The sequence below is a fragment of the Gracilinanus agilis genome, chromosome 2 (assembly GCF_016433145.1).
Source record: "Gracilinanus agilis isolate LMUSP501 chromosome 2, AgileGrace, whole genome shotgun sequence".
Taxonomy (NCBI): Eukaryota; Metazoa; Chordata; class Mammalia; order Didelphimorphia; family Didelphidae; genus Gracilinanus; species Gracilinanus agilis.
In genome coordinates, this window is record NC_058131.1 from 612677390 (window position 1) to 612696958 (window position 19569).

At 40.9% G+C, this 19569-nt stretch overlaps 1 protein-coding gene across 1 annotated transcript; it reads left to right on the plus strand.

The window, feature by feature from the left end:
• The first annotated feature begins 2684 nt into the window (after positions 1-2684).
• NOLC1 (nucleolar and coiled-body phosphoprotein 1) lies at positions 2685-12557 on the plus strand. The gene is made up of 14 exons (XM_044662537.1): positions 2685-2804; positions 4370-4425; positions 4519-4646; positions 4794-4915; positions 5092-5347; positions 6024-6145; positions 6244-6376; positions 9480-9707; positions 9819-9929; positions 10211-10339; positions 10443-10952; positions 11318-11427; positions 11510-11602; positions 11697-12557. The coding sequence occupies exons 1-14, from the start codon at positions 2685-2687 to the stop codon at positions 11853-11855; spliced, it is 2277 nt and encodes a 758-aa protein (XP_044518472.1). The 3' UTR covers positions 11856-12557.
• Positions 12558-19569: the final 7012 nt, after the last annotated feature.

Here is a 19569-nt window from a genome sequence, read left to right on the forward strand (position 1 = left end):
CTTGGACTACTGGCTTCCTTTTAATCTTAATGAAAAATCTCACAGGAAGGCTTCCTTAGTTCCACTGCCTTCCCTCTGTTAATTTAAAAAAATTTATCCTGTATATGTTTTTCTTGGTATATATTTGTTTGCATGTTGTCTTTCCCATTAGATTGTAAATTCCTTGAGGGCAGGGAATGTATTTTGCCTCAGTAATCTTAGCACTTAAGCATAGTGCATGGCACTTTTTAGGTGCTTAATATTGATTGACTGGCTGATTGGTTGGAGATTTCATTACCAAATGGGTTAGAGTGGTTGACAGGAGGCAAAATGTGTACTTTGATTACATTAGAAAGCTTTTTGCAAAAATTAAACTAATGCAGCAAAAAAAAAAAAAGGGGGGGGCAGCTAGGTGGCTCAGTGGATTGGGAGATGGAAGGTAAAGGTTTAAAAAAAATTTTTTTTAAAAGAAGAGAAGCTAGAAGCTGAGAAATTTTTGCAGCATGTTTCTCTGATAAAAGTCTCATTTCTAAAATATATAAGGAACTGAGTCAAATTTATAAGAATGATAATCATTCCCCAATTGGTAGTCAACGGATACAAATAGGCAGTTTTCAAGGAATGAAATCACCATTAATAGTTATGAAAAAAATATTCTAAATCACTAATAATTAAAGAAATGCAAATTAAAAGAACTCTTGGTGTTCCACTTCACACAGATCAGATTGTGTATACCAGTGATGGTGAACCTTTTCGATACCACATGGGGTGCCCCACCCCCAAAGATGGGTGTTATGCCGTGCCCCTCCCCCAACTAAGTGCTGGGCACATCCTGTCCCAACCCTTATCTTACCCAGGGGAGGGACCCCACTGGGCTGCTGGGGGATGGGCAGGTGATATGAAAAAATGTCATCAGGCACAGTGGAGGGAGGGAAGGGAACAACACCCAAGTTCCTCTGCCTTTCTTTTAATGAACTCTGGGATGGGGCTGGGCAGTGTGGGGTGGGGGTGCCATGGCTGGTGCATGCCCATAGAGTGCTCTGTGTTCCATCTTTGGCACATGTGCCATGGGTTTGCCATCACTGGTCTAGACTGATGGACACCTATGAAATGGTCCGATCTTTCTGGAAAGCAATTTAGAACTATACGATCAAAGCAATTAAATTATTCATACCTTTTGACTTTTAGTTACCAATTACTTAGTCCAAAAGATCAAAGAGGAAAAGAATCCATATGTACTGCCATTTGTAGCAGTTCTTTTTGTGATGGAATATAATTGGAAAATGAGGGGATGCATTTCAATTGGCTGAAATATGAATGTGATAAAACATTATTGTGCTATAATGAAATGATGAAGGGAATGGTTTCAAAGAAACCTGAGAAGACCAGCATAAACTGTTGAAAAATGAAGAGAGCAGAACCAGGGGAAAAATTTATGCAATTATAACAGTATTATAATAATCTTTGGAAGACTTAGGAATTCTGATCAACACAATGAGCAACCCATAATTTCAAAGGTCCTTTGAAGAAACAGGCTATTCACCTCTAGGTTTTAAGGAGGTAAGTTATTCAGTTGAATTAGTTTCCTAATCTTTAAAATGGAGATAATAATAGTACTTCCTCCAAGTGTTGTGAGGATCACTTGAAAAGTACTTAGCAGAGTGCCTGGCAAATAGTGATATATAAATGTTAGCTATTACTATTTCTTTTCTCACCTTTTTGTGTGTCTATGGTAGGTGACCAGGTAATATGAGAATTCATTTTGCATTACTATACATATTTGCTCTTTAATTTGTGATTAATTTTTTTTTGCCTCCTCAGTGGGTAGTGAGTAGAGGGAGTAAATTTGGAAATTAAAAAAAAAATTTAATTATTTTTTTTGAAGCCCAGTGTCTGACCTGGAAAGAAACCCAAGACCAGCCAGTCATTCAACAAACATTAAACCCTTACTATGCGGCAGGCACCGTGCTTAGAGTTGAGAATACAAGCAGAAAGACAATCCCCTGGTCAAGGAGCATCATCTCTGTTCATATATGGGTGTGGTGGGTGGGTGTGGGGTACTTGCTACTCTTCCCAGGATCCCCATGAGCCCTGGTAGGTGGGCTTGCTCATCCTCCCTTGTTTGCACCCCTCCACCCATCAATTTGGAGATGGGTCACTGAGTAAGAGACCAGTTGTCAGGTCTAAAGGATACAAGGGGGCGAGGCTGCCCCAAGAAGAGCCGTAGGGCCCTTAGGTCCAACCCCTTCATTTTGAAGCCGAGGAAACTGATGCCAGGAGAGCGTAAGCCGGCTGCTTGAAGTTACACACAAATCATTTGTTTGCATGAGAAGTAATCAAGAAGCCCTTCCAGTCCCAGTACCAGCGAGGGGGGAGCGGAGACTCAGTTGAGTTTTCCCGCCAATGCGGCAGGAAGAGGTCGGGGCAATGACGTCATCACCCTGCTTTTACCAACGAGATGAGAGGGGCGGAGTCCTTCGACCAGCCTTTTTCTTTAACAAGAATTCCGAATGACGGCTAGGGGTATGGGGAAGGAGGTAAAGGAAAGGTCTTTGGAGTGGGCGGGCGGATCTGAGTCCCTGCCCCTTCCGGCTCTGTGCCGTTACGAAACATCCGGTTCCCTTCATCCTCAGCATTTCGGAATGATGTCATTATGTGCGACGTACAGCTCTGAGTCGCATCAGTGACGCATTCGGACTTAGAGGATGGCGGAGCCGGAGTTGTTACGCGTGGTGCCCAGCGACTTATTCCCACTTGTGCTCGGTTTCCTGCGCGACAATCAGTTTCCGGAGGCGGCTAGCAAGTTCGCTAAGGCTACGGGAACTGTGAGTCCTCACGCGCGCGGGGGAAAAGGGCGATCTTATCTCCTAGCTGGTGATGCCACGGGCGGGGAGGGTTGAGGGGAAAGCACGTGGTTTCTCCTGGGCCTAGGGGTGAGGGAGCTCCCGGAAAAATGAGTGCTTAGACAGTATGATACCTGGGTGCTGGCTTTGGTTTAATATGATTAAGTCAATCCTTCGTGAGTATAGAGACCTTCTCAGGTAAATCGAGGCAGTTTGTGGAGTTGGTCAGGAGTGGTGAGGTGCTTGAAGTTAGATCTGAGATTAATTGAACAATGAAATCCAAGTCGTTAAGAATATCTAGGTTTTTGTGAGTCTAGAAGGAAAACTATTGGATAGCCCTGACTCAATTCTGGTTAACATTTTTATCAGTTGTATCTTTGTGCCCTGCACCTTTCCACTCTCACTGCAATCATCTAAGGCTTTCATCCTTTAGCGTGTAAATTCCTTGAAGTCATAAACTGTTCCGTTTTTTTTTTTCTTTGTGCCCCCAGCACCTGCCCTTTTTGGCACATGGTAATTGAGTATCAAATGCTTTGGTTCGATTATTCATCCTGATTGCAGTTTTAGCATTCTAAATGCTATTTCTTCTTGTAGTGTCCCACTTTCTGTTTGAGTTATCTTTTCAACCAACTTGGATTATGTCACTTTATTAAATACCCATTACTGTGTGTCCCTCCCCCATCACGAAGAAAGAATATTTATTTGTTGTTCCAGTGGACCAGACTTAAGGTTTATATAAGATTTGTAGAAATTAATGCTTCATAATAACTTTTTTATTTACAAGCTTAGAAGTTTAGAATGGAAGAAAGAATGTTGATTTTTGAGTCACAGGGCCCAAGCTTATGTCTTGCCTGTGGCCTATGGCCATAGATAAGTCACTCAAATTTTCTGAATTTCAGCTGCTTCTATTGTAAAATAGGAATAACAATACTTGTGCTTTGCTAACATCCTGGGTTGTAGGGAAAGTGCTTTGTTAAGTTCAAAGCACAATATAAATGTGAGTTACTATCTATGTTCCCACTAATATTCCATCTATCCCCCATTCTGCTGTTTCCTGTTTCTGTGACTCTCTTCAAGACCTAACTCAGGTGCCACTCTGCAATGAAGCATTCCTTGAGTTCTCTTTTCCTAACTGAAAATGATTTCTTCCTCAGTCAATTAAGTTAAACATTTAATATGGAATTACCATAATTTTGCCTGGACCTTCCCTTTGTACCTATTACTATTCCTTGTATCAAAATTGATTGTAAGTTCCTTACAAGGCAGGATCTGTATCCTATTTATTATATCTCTAGCTGCTTAAATATGGTAAGTGATTAATAAATATCCAATAATTTGAGTTTATTTGTATGAAAACATAATGGTATCTTTATTAGATTTGCATACAGATGCATAAAAATGTGAAGACTAGCTAAAATATGTTGGGATAAAAGAAATGTTAGGTTGCAACAGTGGGCTAATTTAACTAGATAAAATTTTGTGGAGATAACTGCAAACATTATAGTGTTCTAGGGATGTTAGCTTTACCTTTCTTTCTGCCCTTGCAGGCCCAACAAGACCCCAATGCCACTTCCCTTTTGGACATCTATAGTTTCTGGCTCAAGTAAGTCTCTCCTCCCTTTGGCTTTCTCGTCCCTATTGGGCCATATAGGCCAGCCCTTCTCAGAATTCATTTTACCTTTTCCCTACTCAGTAGGTCTTCCAAGTCTCAAAAGCGGAAGCTGCAGGCTAACGGACCAGTGGCAAAGAAGGCTAAGAAAACAGTTGCTTCTGGTGACAGCAGTCATAAAGGAGAGGCCAAACAGCCTACAGCTAAGAAACTAGGTGAAGGATGATCCATGGAGGGATGGGGAAAATTGTGTTTTATCCAAGTGTTTGGTTTCTAGCTAAAGAACATGAAGATTCTTCTTATTTGTAAATATTTAGCTTGTGCAGAAGCCTAATTCTTACCAATTCCATATTCTTCCCCAGCCACCAAGTCACCTCAGCCTGGGAAGTCACCTATTCCTGCCAAAGCAGCAGAGAGTAGTAGTAGCAGCAGTGAAGACTCCAGTGAGGAAGAAGACAAAGAAAGCCAGAAGAAGCCTGCCCAGGTTAGAGTTTATGGGTTCAAAGAGAGGAGCTGGGGGGTAGGTATCTCTTTCTACTTCAGGATTTGACACAGAGATACTATGAGCAAGGACATCTTTCTGACAGCCAACTTGTTCTGGGTAGTGCCGGGGTAATGGGAAGAGAATTCTCCATAAATATTTGTTTTGCCTCCTAACAGAAGGGAGCCAAGCCCCCAGCCAAGGCAGCCAAGCCTTCCCCTAAGGCAGCCCAGCCCAAGAAAGCTGAAAGTTCCAGTTCTGACTCTGACTCTGACTCCGACTCAGACTCCGACTCCGACTCTGACTCTGACTCTGACTCCAGCTCAGAGGATGAAGCTACCAAGAAACAGAAACCAAAGACCCCAGTTAAGACTCCAGTTAAGACCCCAGGCAAAGCCACAGCTAAGACTCCAGTTAAGACCCCAGCTAAGCCAGGTATTTTTCTTTCCTCACCTTTTTCTTTAGGAAGAGGAGGTGGTTAGGGACTTGGATATTCTGAGTTCTGGGCTCTTAGAATTGTCCCTCTTTGGGGGCAGCTGGGTAGATCAGTGGATTGAGAGCCAGGCCTAAAGACAGGAGGTCCTAGGTTCAAATCCAGCCTCAGACACTTCCCAGCTGTGTGACCCTGGGCAAGTCACTTGACTACCATTGCCCACCCTTATCACTCTTCCACCTATGAGCCAATACACAGAAGTTAAGGGTTTAAAAAAAAATTGTCTCTCTTTGCTCCTAACATAGACGTTTACAATTTTGTCATGGTAGGCTTCTATGGCTGTTACCAGAGGGTTCCTTTGAAAGTAGTATTTAGTTACTAAAGGGAAAAATATTTGTATTATTTTTCTCTTATACCTAAAATGGAGTGTGGGGTAGGAGAATATGCTACAAACTTTGACAGATCTTTAATTAAAATGATTTTTAAGGAGATACTTGAATGGCTTTTGCTATATCCTGATCACCTAAAACCTTAGAGATAATTGCATTTCTGTTTTTAGTGTTTGGGGATGCAGAATTAAATGGAGAAACAATTTTTCCTGGTAAAATATTTATTCATTATCTGGCATGATGCCTTGCACATAGTAGGTGAACTGAATTCATTCCCCTTTCCTTCCAGGCAAAGCTGCCCAAGTCACCTCCAAATTAGCCAATGGCAAAGCTGGTGAAAGCAGCAGCAGCAGCAGCAGCAGCAGCAGTAGCAGTAGTGATTCAGATGAGGCAGCAGTTCCAACCAAAAAGGTTGATATTTGTTTTCCTTGTGTGTGAGTGGGTGGGGGTTAATGACCCCCATCGCTAAGAGTTAGTATTAATAGGTATATTGGTATGTTTTCATTAAGGCTGTACTGAAGAAACCAACTCCATCCAAGACCCCTGTGAAACCTGCCCAGGAGAGTTCTAGCAGTGAAGATTCCTCCAGTGAGGAAGAAGAGGATCAGAAACAGAAGAAAAAATCTGTCAGGGCCAAGCAGGGTGAGGGAGATGAAGAAAGAGGCCATTCTCCAGGTCTCCCCATTCTGTTATCACATCTCTGTAGTAGCCTTAGCCCTCCATTATGGGTTTAGGGTCTGAACCTCTGAATCCTGTCTCTGTCTCTGCCTGAGGGTGCATATGGAAGTAGCTTCTCCTTTTTAGCTTAACTCATTGGAGATAGAGTTGGGGCTTTTGATACAAAGGCATAAAGTAATATATTTCCCAACTATCAATCTCGAATGCCTTTTTCCAATCCTTGAGTACAGTTCTTTTGACTGCTTACCTCTCTAAAGAAGAACAAAAAGTGTTTCTCTGTTGTGGATGGTGGAATGTCAGAATACCACATACTGAGGTACAGTGGTTTTGAGGTTTATTATTTGTATTTTGTTGTTTAACCTATAAACATTAAATAACCAGGAGTTTCAGTTATAAGTCTGATTTAGTGAAAAGAAAGTTAAAGCTATAATAACTAGGAGACATTAAATTATGGCCCTCTTGAGCCTGTTTTCTCATCTGTAGCACAGTGATGTCAATAACTTGGACTGCTTATCCAACAAAATTGGGAGGAAAGTCCTTGTAAATTCCTGTATTTTTAATTCCATTCTACTGTTATGTGTTGAACACTAACATGTATTAGGGAGTTTGAAGAAGGACAGAATATTGAGTAAACAGATTTGGAAACAAGGACTTTTGTTAAAGGCATGGGTACATAGTTTATGCAAATAAATGGAAGGGGAAGATAGAATGATAAGTTCAAAGGACACCTAGTAGTATGGTTTGGCTGTGATTTAGCATACTGAAAGGGGAGTGGCCATATGAAAAAAATCTGAAAAGGTAGATTGGCTTCAAGATAAAGGACTTGGGTTTCATCTTATTGGAGGATGGGCTTTTTTTTTTTTTTTTTTTTTTTTTTTTTTTTAGTATAGGAGTGACTTGGTCAAACCTGTGCCTTAAGGTATGATAATTTTGGCAGCTTTGTGGAAGATGGATTGGAGAAAGGAGAAACTTGGAAATAAGGAGACCAATTACTAATTACTTAATAAGCATTTATATGTTAAGTACTAGGGATATAAAGAAAAGCCTTGGCCACAAGAAGTTTTCTCTTAATAGGAGAGACAGCTAGAGTCACCAGGTATATAGGAGATATCTGCAGAGTATAGATGGATGGCAGTCTCTGGGGGCAAGGCATTCATTATGTGAAGATAGAATTTCATTTAAATCTTACAATTAGCAGTGGGAGAACAAGAAAAGATGTCCTGTGTAAGGTGTAGGATTTAAGTTGCTTTTACAAGGAAACCAGGAAAAAAACTAAGGTGGAGGTGAGAGGAGAGAGAACACACTGGAGCAATGCAAAGCCACAGATGCCTTGTGTGAGGTACAGCAAGCAGGCCGGTGTAGTTTGTAGAAGGGAGTGAAGTGGGAAAAGACTTGGAAAAAAAGTAAGGGACCAGGTTGTGAAGAACTTTAAATGTCAAAAAGAGGAACATATATTTGATCCTAGAGGTAATAGGGAGCCACCAGATTTTATTGAGTAGGGAAAAATGGGTGATAGTGAATGTTCCTGTCCTTTAGGAAAGTCACTCAGGCAATTGTGAGGATGGATTGGAGTTGAGGAGACTTGATATAGGAAGACCAAATAGAAGGTTCTTGGAATAGGTGAAATGAAAGGTGATAGAGGACCTATCTAAAGCTGGGGGTTATATAAGTAAGAAGAGAAAAGAGATATGTGAGTGATATTATAAAGGGAGACAGGAGAACATTTGTTGACAAACTGGATCTGTGGGGTAAGTGAAAGTGGGGAGTGGAGGATATTGTGCTCCTCTATGATTTGGAGGATAATGGTTATTTATGGAAAAATTGGGACAAGTTAGAGCTTTTTTTTTGATGGGAAATCTTTGGATTTTATTTTGTATATAATGAGTGGGAAGTATTTATGAGACATTCAGATTAAGACCTGGATCAAAAGGCAATTGGTGATAGATGAAGAAAGCAGGTCTGGATATACAATTCCAGGAATCAACATATATAGAGAAATCATGTAACCATGGAAAAATATTTTAAACAAATTAAAAAAAAAACAAACCCAAAACCACTCTAGAGAGATAACTGAGCTTTGGGGAGAGATGGAGCCTTATTACAGTAATCCCAGGTGTGAGATGTGTTGAGATAGATTCTGAACTACCATGGTGGTTGTGTTGACTGAATGGATGAGAGATATAGTGAGGGCAAAATTGACTTTGTACTTGGCAAGTGATTAAATAAAGGAGAGGGATGAATTCAGAATGATTCCAAGATGAGAAACTTGGATTACCGAGGTGTTAGTGCTCCCAAACAAAAATTGGGATATTTGGAGCAGGCAAAGGTTTGGGGGAAAGATTATGACTTCTGTTTCATATGTATTAAAATTAAGATGCTAGTGGTGAAGTAGGCAATGTAGGACTCAAGGTGAGAACAATTAAAAGACTTAATAAATGAGGAACCAGGACAGAACTTTAAAGGATGAATGTTTGAGGAGATGATGGGATGAAATTTGAAAATTCATGTGTATTTGCCTTTTTGGGTCTAAGGTTGCCTAATTGCATACTCTTCTTAAAACAGATCTTTCTGTACAATTTTAAGTCTCACTCTTGTGCAGGAAAAGGGACTAGAGAGAGACGAGAAAAGGTTGTAGGATTCAAGGACAAGATTTTTTTGAACCCAGCATAGTAATGTCCCAGTGCTACTACCTTTATGCTTAGTTTGGAATAGGTAGAATTTCAGGAGGATTTAAGAAAACCTAACAAACTTTTATCTTTCATCTTAGAATCAATACTATATTTTGGTATTAAGGCAGAAGAGCAAACCATAAGGACTAGGCAGTGGGGGTTAAGTGACTTGCCCAGGGTAACACAGCTAAGAAGTGTCTGACTTCAGATTTGAATCTAGGACTGGCTGTCTCCAGTCCTGGCTCTATCCAGTAAAATACCTAGGTGTCCCCCAGAAGGCTTTTTTTAATTGGGAGGCTTTTAAAAGAAAAAAATAATCACTGGCTAGAGAAAGAATGAGAATATGGCATTTCAGCCACTGATCTCTTCCTCTTGGTCTTTTGTGTCTCTCCAAGCAGGTCCATATAGCTCTGTCCCTCCACCCCCTTGCACCCAGCCAAAGAAGGTAGGAGGGGACCAGCCTCCTAAGAAGAAGGTGGGAGGGGACCAACCATCCAAGAAGGTAACAGTCACTCAACCCCCCAAGAAGAAGTTAGCAAGTGACCAGCCCCCCAAGAAGAAAGAGGAAAGCAGTGACTCTTCTGATAGTAGTGAGGACAGCAGTGATGAGGAGGAGGCAGCCACTGGTGTGTACACATGTGGTAGGGGCACAGCTTTTGGTGGAGGGGTGGAAGGCAGTGGGTGAGAACATAAGAACGGGCCAGGAAATGAGACACTTTTACCATTCTCAATTAAAGCAGGACAGGCCAAAGTTGCTACACCTAAGGCCACACCAGCCAAGGCCACACCAGCCAAGACTACAACAAACAAGGCCACAGGAGAGGAATCCAGTTCAGACAGTGACTCAGGTGTCTTGTTTATATCTGTTTCCTCTTCTGTCTTTCATCCCTTGTTGAAGAAATTTGGTGTGGTTTCCAGGGGTGGGGAGGAAGGGAGGAGAATTTGAATCTTATAACTTTAGAAAATGTATGTGGAATTTTGTCATTATGTACTAGTTGGGGAAATAAAATATCTTTTTAAAAAATGTTCAGTGGGAAGGAATGAGGTTAGTCTTCGTAGAGTGAAGAGGTGAAGATTGTTCCCTAGGTTGGAGTTGTGGACCCATCCTAACCCCACAGATTCCCTATAGATTCCAGCTCTGAGGAGGAAGAGAAGAAACCTTCCCAGAAGGCAACCCCCAAACCTGCCGTTGTTGTTAAGGTCACTCCCAAGCCGGCTGTGACTACAAAAGCTGCTGAGGATTCTTCAGATAGCTCAGGTAGAGAAGAGGAAATTAGGGAGCTGGGAGCAGGGCATTGGAAGGCTGTTACTTCCTTGGCCAGGGTCTGGGGACATCTGTTCACTGCGTTCTTTCTGTGCAGACTCTGACAGCTCTGAGGATGAGGCACCAGCCAAGCCAGCCCCTGGTAATAAGCTAGCCCCTAGTCCAAAGGCTTTGCCCAGGAAAGCTGATAGCAGCTCGAGTGAGGAGGACAGCAGTTCCAGTGAGGAAGAGAAGAAGCCAGTGACAAAGGCTGCAGCAGCTATCCCCAAACCCAAGGTAGGGGTCAAGGGAATTCCATCTCCAGGGGCCAAAGCAGCTCCCCAGGACAGCAGTTCAGACTCAGAAAGCTCCAGCAGTGAAGAAGATGAGCCATCAAGCAATGTGACTAAGTCCAAGGTGGAGACCACAGCTGTTCCTAAACCTTCCTTGGCAAAAAAATCTAAGGCCAAGAGTAGTTCTTCTGATAGCTCTAGCGAAGAGGAGGAACAACCAAAACTTAAAAAGAGCCCTAGCCTAGTGGCTAATGGGTCCTGCCCTCCAACACCTCAGAATGGGAAGACTGGCACACCTCAGGATGAGAAGGAAGAGGAGACAGCAGCCAAGCCAGGTCTGTGTCAGAACATGGGGAGGCTCTGAGGTGGGTCATCCATATATCTTCAATACTCTAGTGTCTTGGAGAGCTTTGTGGGGGGTGGTATAGAATTGAACTCTCAAGGCTGTTTCTTTTTTTTAAAAAACTCTTACCTTCTGTCTTGGAGTCAATACTGTGTATTGGCTCCAAGGCAGAAGAGTGGTAAGGGTAGGCAATGGGGGTTAAGTGACTTGCCCAGGGTCACACAGCTGGGAAGTGTCTGAGGTCAGATTTGAACCTAGGACCTCCATCTCTAGGCCTGGCTCTCAATCCACTGAGCTACCCAGCTGCCCCCTCAAGGCTATTTCTTGATGAGTGATCCTACTTTGTATGTCCAATAGGCTCTGGAAAGAAGCGGAAAAAGGATGCTGCCCCTGGCCAAGAGGCCACTCCCCCTAAGGTGAAGAAACAAAAGCCTCAGACCCCAAATACGGTTCCCAAAACAAAGAAGGTGAGTAACCAGTGGGTGCTAGAAAAGAAGGGTAGGGGACCCCCTTGGCATCTTTCCTCTATACTCTAATTCTCTTCCTTAGGGAGAGAAAAGGGCATCCTCACCTTTTCGGAGAGTCAAGTCAGAAGAAGTCGAAGTGGATTCTCGGGTGGCTGACAATTCCTTTGATGCCAAGGTAAGAAAGGAATGGTGGGACTGCCTAGGAGGGAGTGTACCCCTCAGTCTTCTCTTGGCCTTCTGGTTTGTGATGACTTCTTTCCTTTTTTCAGAGGGGTGCAGCTGGAGATTGGGGAGAGAAAGCAAACGAGGTCCTGAAGTTCACCAAAGGCAAGTCTTTTCGACATGAGAAGACTAAGAAGAAGAGGGGCAGCTACCGAGGTGGTGCCATTTCCACCCAAGTCAACTCTGTTAAGTTTGAAAGTGACTGAATGGAGAGACCTTGACTCTGGAGCCTAAGGCCCAGCACCCAGTTCTGTTTCTTGGATTGGCTGGCTCGAGCTAGTGACTGCTCCCTCAGCCATAGTCCAGACTTGGCCATGGACAGGTTTTCAATGAGGATCCTTTGGGGAATGGGTGGGTGGTGGGACAGGAAAGTAAGTTGAGGGAAGTGTTCTTCCAGAAGTGTGTTGCTTGGTTGTCCCCTCAATCCTCTGAAATCCAAATACAGCTTGACCTCATTTGAGAAGTCCCTGAAAGGTTGTATGTGAAGCAAAAATTTGTAATTTTATATTGAATCATATTTTCCTATTGATTAACATAACTTGCCAGAGAAGCACTCCCACAGGCAACATTTTGACCCAATAGACTTTGGTTAAAAGACACATGGTTAAAAGACACAATTGAGCACCCGTAATATTTTGGATGGTTTCAGTTTGAGGGTAGGGTAAATTAGGTAAGACAACCTATCTTAGAAGAAGCTTTTCTCCAAAAAACTATTGTGAAACTGTCAACATAGTCCTGAAGAGGGACCTGCATCTGCACCATCCAAATCACCTTTGGAGTTTTGAAATACTATACATCTCAAGAGGCTGCTTCTCAGTTCACTCATTCTGGGTGTTCATCATCCCCTACAAACTTCACAGAGAGCCAGCTGAGCAACTGACAATAAATAACACTCCCAGATTCATTTACTTCATTGAGTTATGACTATCCATGCTATTTCACAAGATCTTCCATTTTGAGCTGGGAGGGAGCTCAGAGGTCACCTAGTTCTACCCTCTCTTCCCTCCTTTCCCAGATGAGGGGATGGAGACTCTTAGAGCCTAAGCGACTGGGCAACAGTCACCTAGATAGTAAATGTAGAGCCAGTAACAGAACCCACATCCACTTACTTCGAATCTACTCTAGCACTCTACCTCCCATTTCTTCAGGTCTTCAGCCAAATTCATTGGCCACAAGAATCCTCTGAATGTACTCCTTTGACCATAGTTTGGATCATGATCTGGTGAACTTCAAGGGCCACTTTTTTTCATCCTAGAATCCTGTGGTTAGACCATTGCTGAAGAGAGTCAGGATATATATAGGTTGGTGGCTCCATCTTGTCCTGATGATAATCTTGCTTTTACTTAGTGTCCCTTTAGTATCACATTGATCAAATGTTCAGTGTGTACGAGTGATTTCTTGACATCCTCAGACTGTTCACACTATTCTTAGAATTGCACAGTCTTCTAAATATAACTAAACCTTCAAAAAAATCACCATTCAGAAAAAAATTATAAATAACTATTTAGTAAGGAGTAGAAAGGTATAAGACCTTGGAATCACTATCCTAGAATGTATAATTTTTGTGTTTTTTGGAGGATTGGAGGGAGATGAAAGAAAACATTTTCAGTGGAAGAGTCTATATTTGTCCTCTAGAATTTAGCTCTCTGTAGTGAAGTGACTAGGTACATACTAGAATGGGGGTAGGAAGTAATCACTGAAGTTCATGCTGCTGTAGTTGGTTCAATTGATATCAGTGGAAATGGGGAGCAGTTCATTAGAATGCTATTTTTGTTGTTCCTTAAGTTGTCTGTGATAATCTAGTACTTGGTCTTTGCCTTTGAGTAGATAATAATTATTTACAATTTCTGTCATTTAGTCAGTTGTGTCTTGAGTCTATATGACCCCATTTGGGGTTTTCTTGGCAAAGAGCCATTTCCTTCCCCAGCTCATTTTATAGATATGGAAACTGAGGCAGAGTTAAGGGACTTGCCCAGGATCACACAGCAGGTGGCTGAGGCAGGATTTGAACTCAGGTCTTCTGGACTCCAGACCTGGAACTCTCTCTGCTGTGCCACCTAGCTGCCTCTTATTTGTAATTAGCACACTAATTATGAATATATAGTCAGCATTTGCTAAAGTATGTTTGAAAAACTACTCTTTTCTAGCAAGCCCTTCCCCCCCCATCACTAATGATGAACTTTCATCCTAACTGCAATTAATGTGTTGATTGCAAATGATTCTTAACTGCTCAATAAAACAAGATTTTGTAAGATAACAGTCCTCCCCCTCCCTTTTTTTAATGGTGGTAATGATAGTACAAAAAGTTTAAGAGTTAATGAAAGACCAGTGTGGTTATTCATACCAGAAACTCAAATACTGAGTCCATTTGTTATGTTAGATACACCCTTGTTCTGAAAACTTCCCTATTGAAGTTATTAACAAATATCAAGTTCATTGGATTTCCCTAATTTGGCTTAATGTGCTGTTCCTTGGAAGTGCTGTTGGCAGAACAAATAAACATCATAAAACTTTTGAGAAGTTAGTTCAGGTGAGGGGACTTGCTAGAGGTCACAGTGGCAACTAATCCAGAACTCTCTTGCTATTGGCAATCTAGTGAAGCTTTAGCTGCCTGCCAGGGTAATGGGGAAATGGAAATGGTTTGTAGAGGCTGGTGACAGCTCCTGAATGGCCCAGAAAACTTTCCTACTTCACCCAAAGGTAGAGGGCTTTCTTCTTCTCTAGCTCTGAAGTTCTGCAGAGAAACTGTAATTCAGTTTTATATCCATCCCTCTAGTCATCTTAAGAACTAATCTTGGAAAACTAGTCATTTTGAACTAATTGATTGGCTGGATCATGGTGAGACCCAAATTTCCAACTGCCTGGCCTTAATGGCTCTTCTGTCTTGAACCAATACTTAGTGTCAATTCTAAGATGGAAAGTGTAAGGGTTTTTTTAAAAAAAAAAGAACAAATAGGGAAACCAGGAAATGGAATTACATTATGGAAGGGAAAGTGGACATAGTGACTATTTTTAACAGACATGTCTCCCCTCATAAGTTCCTTGAAAGGAGGAAGAGTTTTATTTGTGTTTATATTCTCCACATTTACACAGGTCCTGGCACATAATAGGTCCTTTTTTAAAAACTCTTACTTTCTGTCTTAAAATTGGCAAGTATTGGTTTCAAGGTAGAAGATTTGTAAGGACTAGGCAGTTGGGGTCAAGTGACTTACTTAGGATCACACAGCTAGGAAGTTATACAGATTTGTGTAACACAGGCTCACAAAGATTTGAAATCCCGGACCTCTTGTCTCTAGGCCTCACTTTCTATCCACCTGAGTCATTTAACTGCCCCTCCTATTTGTTCTACTAGCAACCACAACCAGACTTTCTCCACTCCTTCCCCATTCCACCTGCCATCCAATCAATTGCCAAGACCAATGCCTTCTGTTTCTGAGCTATTTCTGTTATCTGCCCATTCCATTCCACTCCCACAGTGATCAACCCCAGTTCAGGCCTTTGTAGCCTTTTGTCTGGACTCTTGTAACAGCTTTCTAACTGGTGATTCTGATCATTATCTCTAACATCTCCAATTGGTTTCCTACTCTGAATAGACTATGACTCTCCCTCTCCTCTCCTCTCTTGTAGAAACTGATAGGCAGACTCCATCTTTCCAATATCCTTTTTTTGGAGGTTTCAGAAGTGGGCCGGTCAGGTTTGGTTTTGTCTGGGGTGGTTCTTGTCCACAACATCTACTCATGAGAAACCAGTTCCACGATGACTTCCTCAAAGTTTTCAGGATTTAGAGATTGAGGGCACCCTGAGATCCCAGAAGCAATTCACCAATGGGAGAAGGCTGGCATGGTGGAAAGAGACCTGACCAAGTCATCGAGAAATTACATAAGTAGTCTGGTCGCCAGAAAGCAGAGCCATAGGCATACAGGTAGAAAATGGCAGAGACAATTCAGCTTCTTTCCTCTAGGACTACATTCTTTTTAAGTCACAGAAGCCCTACAGCAAGAGTATGCAATAAGAAAAGGGCATCCTTTAGGTTCAGCCCTCCCACTGTCTGGAAAGAGGTTCTCTCTAAGCCATGATTCCCATTATTTTCCTCAGAATAATAATCTGGATCCTCACTCTGTACATTGTCTTATTTGAACAGAATCTTAGTCTATTATAAATGGGCTCTTCTTGGAGTCCATTTGGCTCAATATACATTGTTTTGTTCCTCTACCTCACAGGGGAGGCTGATCCCTTTACCTTTGGGTAACAGGTGCTTGCAATGTATTCTTTTCGGGGTCCTGGATATCCTCAGTTTATTTTGTAACCTAGCAACTTGTCTAGTTACATACTAGAATTTCAAAGCAGGAATTATAACTTCTTGCTGACATCAAGCTCCAGTATTAATACCACCACTTATTATTGAGCTTAACCTTTCTTAGCTGAGATTATAGGTAAGGCCAGTTTCTCAATTGAGAAATGTACTGGTTGTGGGGATTAGTGGCACAGTGGACAGAATGCTGGGCTTTGGAGTCAGGAATTCAAATGCCATGTCAAGACACTAGCTGTGTGACCATAGGTCAGTTAACTCGTTTGCCTTAGTTTCTCCACATGCAAAATGGGGCCAATAATAGCAACCTGTCTCAAAGGGTTCTGAGGATCAAAATATTTGTAAAAAATGGTGCTGGGCTTCTAGTAGGTGCTTTATACTTATTCCCTTCTCTTTATCTCTTCTACTTATGAGTCTTTATATCTGCTCTCTTTTTTGATGTTCAAGCATGAATTGATAGGTAAGCACAACTTTCACGAAGATACCAAGAACTGAGGCATAGAACCTATAGGATCATTTCTGATAGCATTGCATTCATGCTCTAGAAAAGACATACTAAGGGCAGAGCCAAGATGGCAAATAGCAGGAGGAACAGCTGAACTGTCCTCCACAGCTCCTCTTCAAGACTTAGAGAATTCACTAGAGTCTTGATTGGGAAATCAAGAAAAAGTAATAGTCATGCCTTCTGCTCAGATCAATAGAGGGATAGTCTGAATACTTGGGGTAGGGTCCATTCATTTGGATCTGATTCACAAATCCAAAATGAGCAGTTGAGAGAATGTGTGCCTACATGTGTTTCAGGGTGAGGAGTAGTCTGTGTGGCCCTAGGCTACATCCTGAGAAAAGAGCAAGTTCAAAATCATATAGCTGTGTGGTTCTGAACCCAGAAGCAGAGCAAAGTCTTAAGCTTCAGCCTTCAGTCAGATCTGAAACCTGTAGTGTAATACCCCAAAGACAATGTACCACCCTCACCACTCCCCTGCAAAAAAACAAAAAACAAAAGCTTAGACACCATATTTCAAGAAATGCCCAAATCTCTTAGAACCAGAAGGCAAAGTAAAAATAAAAGAAACCTCAAGGTGACAGCTCCCAGGAATATTATAGACAGAATCTAGAGTTTCTAGGTTTAAAAAACAAAGGAAAAAAAATGCAAGCACCAAAGTATTAGTCAGGATTACACCAGATTTAGCAGCTATCACTATATAAAGTCAGATAGTTTGAAATACAGTATTGGAGAAGGCAAAAGATAGTGGCTTACAATTTACCACCCCAAACTGAGTAAAATCCTAGCGGGGAATAAATGGATTTTGAATGAAACAGTGGAGTTCCAAGAATTCTTGATGAAAAGATTAATGCTGAGTAGAAACTTTGAAATGTAAACACTGGAGTTAAAGAAAAACATAAAGAAGTAAACATAAGGGAGTAATTATGAAAGGCTACACAAATTGTTTATATTCTAATATGTAGAGGTAATCCATATATCCAGAATTCTTTCATTTGGAGGGGTTGTAGAGGCAGCCTAATGAGACAGTGAGCCTCAGGAAGGTTCTATTGTATTCTGATGATCTTAAAAGAATGGAAAGAGAAGGGAAGAGTTAAAACCATTGTATGGCAGGGAGGAGGAAGAGTAATGACTGACGAAGAAAATTGTCTTGGAGTACACAAGTAGAAGTCTATACAAAAAAGGAAAGGGTTGAAGAACAGGTGACATTTGAACCTCGCTCTCTTCTGAATTGGTTAAAGGAGAGAGAAGACAAACAGGAAAAGAAATATGTTTCACTCAACATAGAAGCATGAAGAAAAAAGAAGAAAGGAAGGAGGGAAGATTAAGGAAGGGATTAGTTAGATTAGGATCAGGAAATAAAGGAAAAGTATAAGAGAAAAGGATGAAGGGAAACATACAATTGATAATCCTTGAATCTATTTGTGTGTGGTTGGGAAGCTAGACCCCCCTCTACCTTGCTGTTTAGAGACCTTTAACTATTATTCTGGCAAGAAATCCAGTCAGACTCAAAGAATGATGCAAAGAGTTTTCTCACATTTGAACATCTCTAGCAACCCATGTGTCTTATTTGAAAATTCTGTACTCATCGGTTATTGTTTCTTTGTTCCTTTGATTGTTCACAGACACCTGGGATTCGAACTCCAAGACAAATTTATTTTAAAGAAGGAAAAAAATACTAAAATTACCAGTATTAAAAATTATGAAGGCAGGGGTGTGGTGTAGAGTGGGGGCATAACTGTTTACAGGGGGCAGCCAGGTAGCTCAGTGAATAGAGAGCTAGGCTTAGAGACAGTAGGTCCTGGTCTCAACTGTAACCTCACATACTTCCTAGCTGTGTAACCCTCGGCAAATCACTTAACTCCCACCGCCTAGCCCTTATTGCTTTTATGCTTTGGAACGATTACATAGTATTGATTTTAAGACAGAAGGTAAGGATTTAAAAAAATTATAAAGGCAAATTAACAACCAATGAAAAAATAAAATAATTATATTTTGTCCAATTATATGCCAATAAAAATGAAATGGATGAATATTTGTAAAAAATATAAAATACTCATATTAACAACTCAGACATAATATAAATAGCTCAATCTTAGCAAAGGAAAGTAAAAAATCCCAGAATCAGGTAGATTTACAAGTGAATTCTACCAAATATGTTCAAACAATTTCAATACTACATAAACTGGAGAAAAAAAAACAAGAAAAGGAGGTCTTACTAAATTTGTTCTATAGTATGGAAAGTACAGGAAGAGTGAAAACAGAAAACCAGCATCCATAACTAATATTGATGCAAAATATTAAATAGAATATTAGTAAATTATTAAATAAAATGTTAGCAACATATAAATATTATGCAGTATAACCAGCCTGGATTTGTACAAGAAAATCGGAGCTAGTTCAATATTAGGAAAAGTGTAAACTTTAAAAAACTATAACTTATCTGCCATATTAATAGCAAGAACAAGTATTTCATTATTTTAATAGAAGCAAAAAAATATCTGATAAAATATAACACCTATTCCTGTTAAAAGCTCTAGAAAGCATGGAAATAAATGGATCTTTCCTTAAAATGGTAAACAATATCTATTTAAAACCAAGAGTTAGTGTTATCTGTAATAGAGATGAACTAGAGTTCTTTCCATTATGATCAAAGGTAAAACAAAGATGTCCATTGTCACCATTACCATTTAGTTTAAGAGCTAAAAGTACTAGCACTAGTAATAAGATAAGAAAAAGGAATTGGAGGGCAGGATAAATATAAGCTAATAAGAAACAAAATTACCTCATCTTTTTAAGATGACATGATGGTTTACTTAGAGAATCCCAGAGATTCTAAATAGATGAAACCATTAAGAATTTTAGCAAAGTAGCAGGATATAAACTATACTCACATAAAACATTAATATTTCTGTTTATTACCAACAAAATAAAGCAGGAAGAAATAGGAAGAAAAATTCCACTTAAAATAACTACAGAGGGGCAGCTAGGTGGTTCAGTGGAACAGAGAGCCTAGCCTGGAAGATCCTGGGCTCAATTCTGACCTCAGACACTTCTTAGCTGTGCCATCCTGGGCAAGTCACTTAACCCCCATTGCCTAAGCCCTTAC